This window comes from Meleagris gallopavo, chromosome 1 (genome assembly GCF_000146605.3).
Source record: "Meleagris gallopavo isolate NT-WF06-2002-E0010 breed Aviagen turkey brand Nicholas breeding stock chromosome 1, Turkey_5.1, whole genome shotgun sequence".
NCBI lineage: Eukaryota > Metazoa > Chordata > Aves > Galliformes > Phasianidae > Meleagris > Meleagris gallopavo.
In genome coordinates this window covers 49,944,101-49,945,104 of record NC_015011.2, presented here as the reverse complement: position 1 = coordinate 49,945,104, position 1,004 = coordinate 49,944,101, and the positions used below count along the sequence as shown (strand labels likewise).

The following is a 1,004-nucleotide window of genomic DNA, read 5'->3' as shown; positions in this document are numbered from 1 at the left end:
GGGGGTGGAGATCCAGAATCAAATACCTTCCAGGCAGCAGGTTCTCCATAATCCAGAATGGGTCATGACTTCCTCGTTCTTTTTGCTGGTTTCGTTCTCACTGACAGTTTTAGTCTTGCAAACCCCTCTGGAGTAAAGCCAGTAGTCGGTCCCCACAGCTATGGTCATCAGGCTGAAGGCAGCGAAAGCACCAACGGTGGTTAAAAGCATCTGAACACCTCTGTCAAAGAGCCCCATAATTCTTCATTATACAAATACCCAACCGCCTTCTGATTCTTGGGGTGTGTGTGTTTAATAAAATAAAAGAATAATAATTCCGACTAATAATATAATGGGTATATATAGAGAGATAGATATCAAAAAAGAGAGGTAAGAAAGCCCACGGAAAAGAGTGTAAATTAGAAAGACCACACGGGAACAGGCTTGCCTTTTAAATTGGAAACGTTCTGGTTGAAATATAAAAAAAGGAAAAAGGAAAAAGAAAAAAAAGAGAGACAAAAGAACCAAGAAAAAAACAAACAAATAAAGAGAGAACCCCCCCCAAAATGAGACGCCTTAATCCCTTTTTCTAAAATTCTGGTCTCCAGTTTCCATATGTAATGGCTAATTTGGAGATGGCTTCCACAGTGAACAGGGGAGCAGCAGCAGCATCCTCAACACAATCTCTCATTATCTGGACCTAGACAGTTAGAGACTGTAAGAGCAGAGATGCAACCTTCAGTCTTCTTGCTTAGCTCTGCAGCCTGCGCCATGAAAATCCTTTTCCTTCCCAGTTATCTTCCTTGGGTTTTTATTTTTTTTTCCCTCAGCAGCGGCAGTCGCTCCAATCCTCTGTCACTTTTTCTTGCTCGCTTCTCCTTCCTTTCGTTTGCTCCTACCACCAAGCCAGACTGCCCAGTATACTGTAAGCCCTTGATTTCAGCTGAACAGGTGCCGAGGTCTTGCCTCCCATGGCTTTTCCGCACAGCCGCGGCGCTCGCTCCCAGCGGAGGTGGGCGAGGAGA

General features: G+C 44.5%; 1 protein-coding gene across 2 annotated transcripts in view; it reads right to left on the bottom strand.

The window, feature by feature from the left end:
- Positions 1 to 998, bottom strand: part of CACNG2 (calcium voltage-gated channel auxiliary subunit gamma 2) — a 47,393-nt gene extending 46,395 nt beyond the window's left edge. The window contains exons 1-2 of one of the 2 annotated variants that reach the window (XM_010711602.1): positions 716 to 998; positions 27 to 172 (exon numbers count right to left, since the gene is read on the bottom strand). In XM_010711602.1, the coding sequence (XP_010709904.1) occupies positions 27 to 168 (142 nt within the window). In that variant the 5' untranslated portion in view covers positions 169 to 172; positions 716 to 998. Of the gene's footprint in view, positions 1 to 26 lie in introns of both variants that reach the window. The other variant, XM_003202225.2, reaches the window with a different exon arrangement.
- Positions 999 to 1,004: the final 6 nt, after the last annotated feature.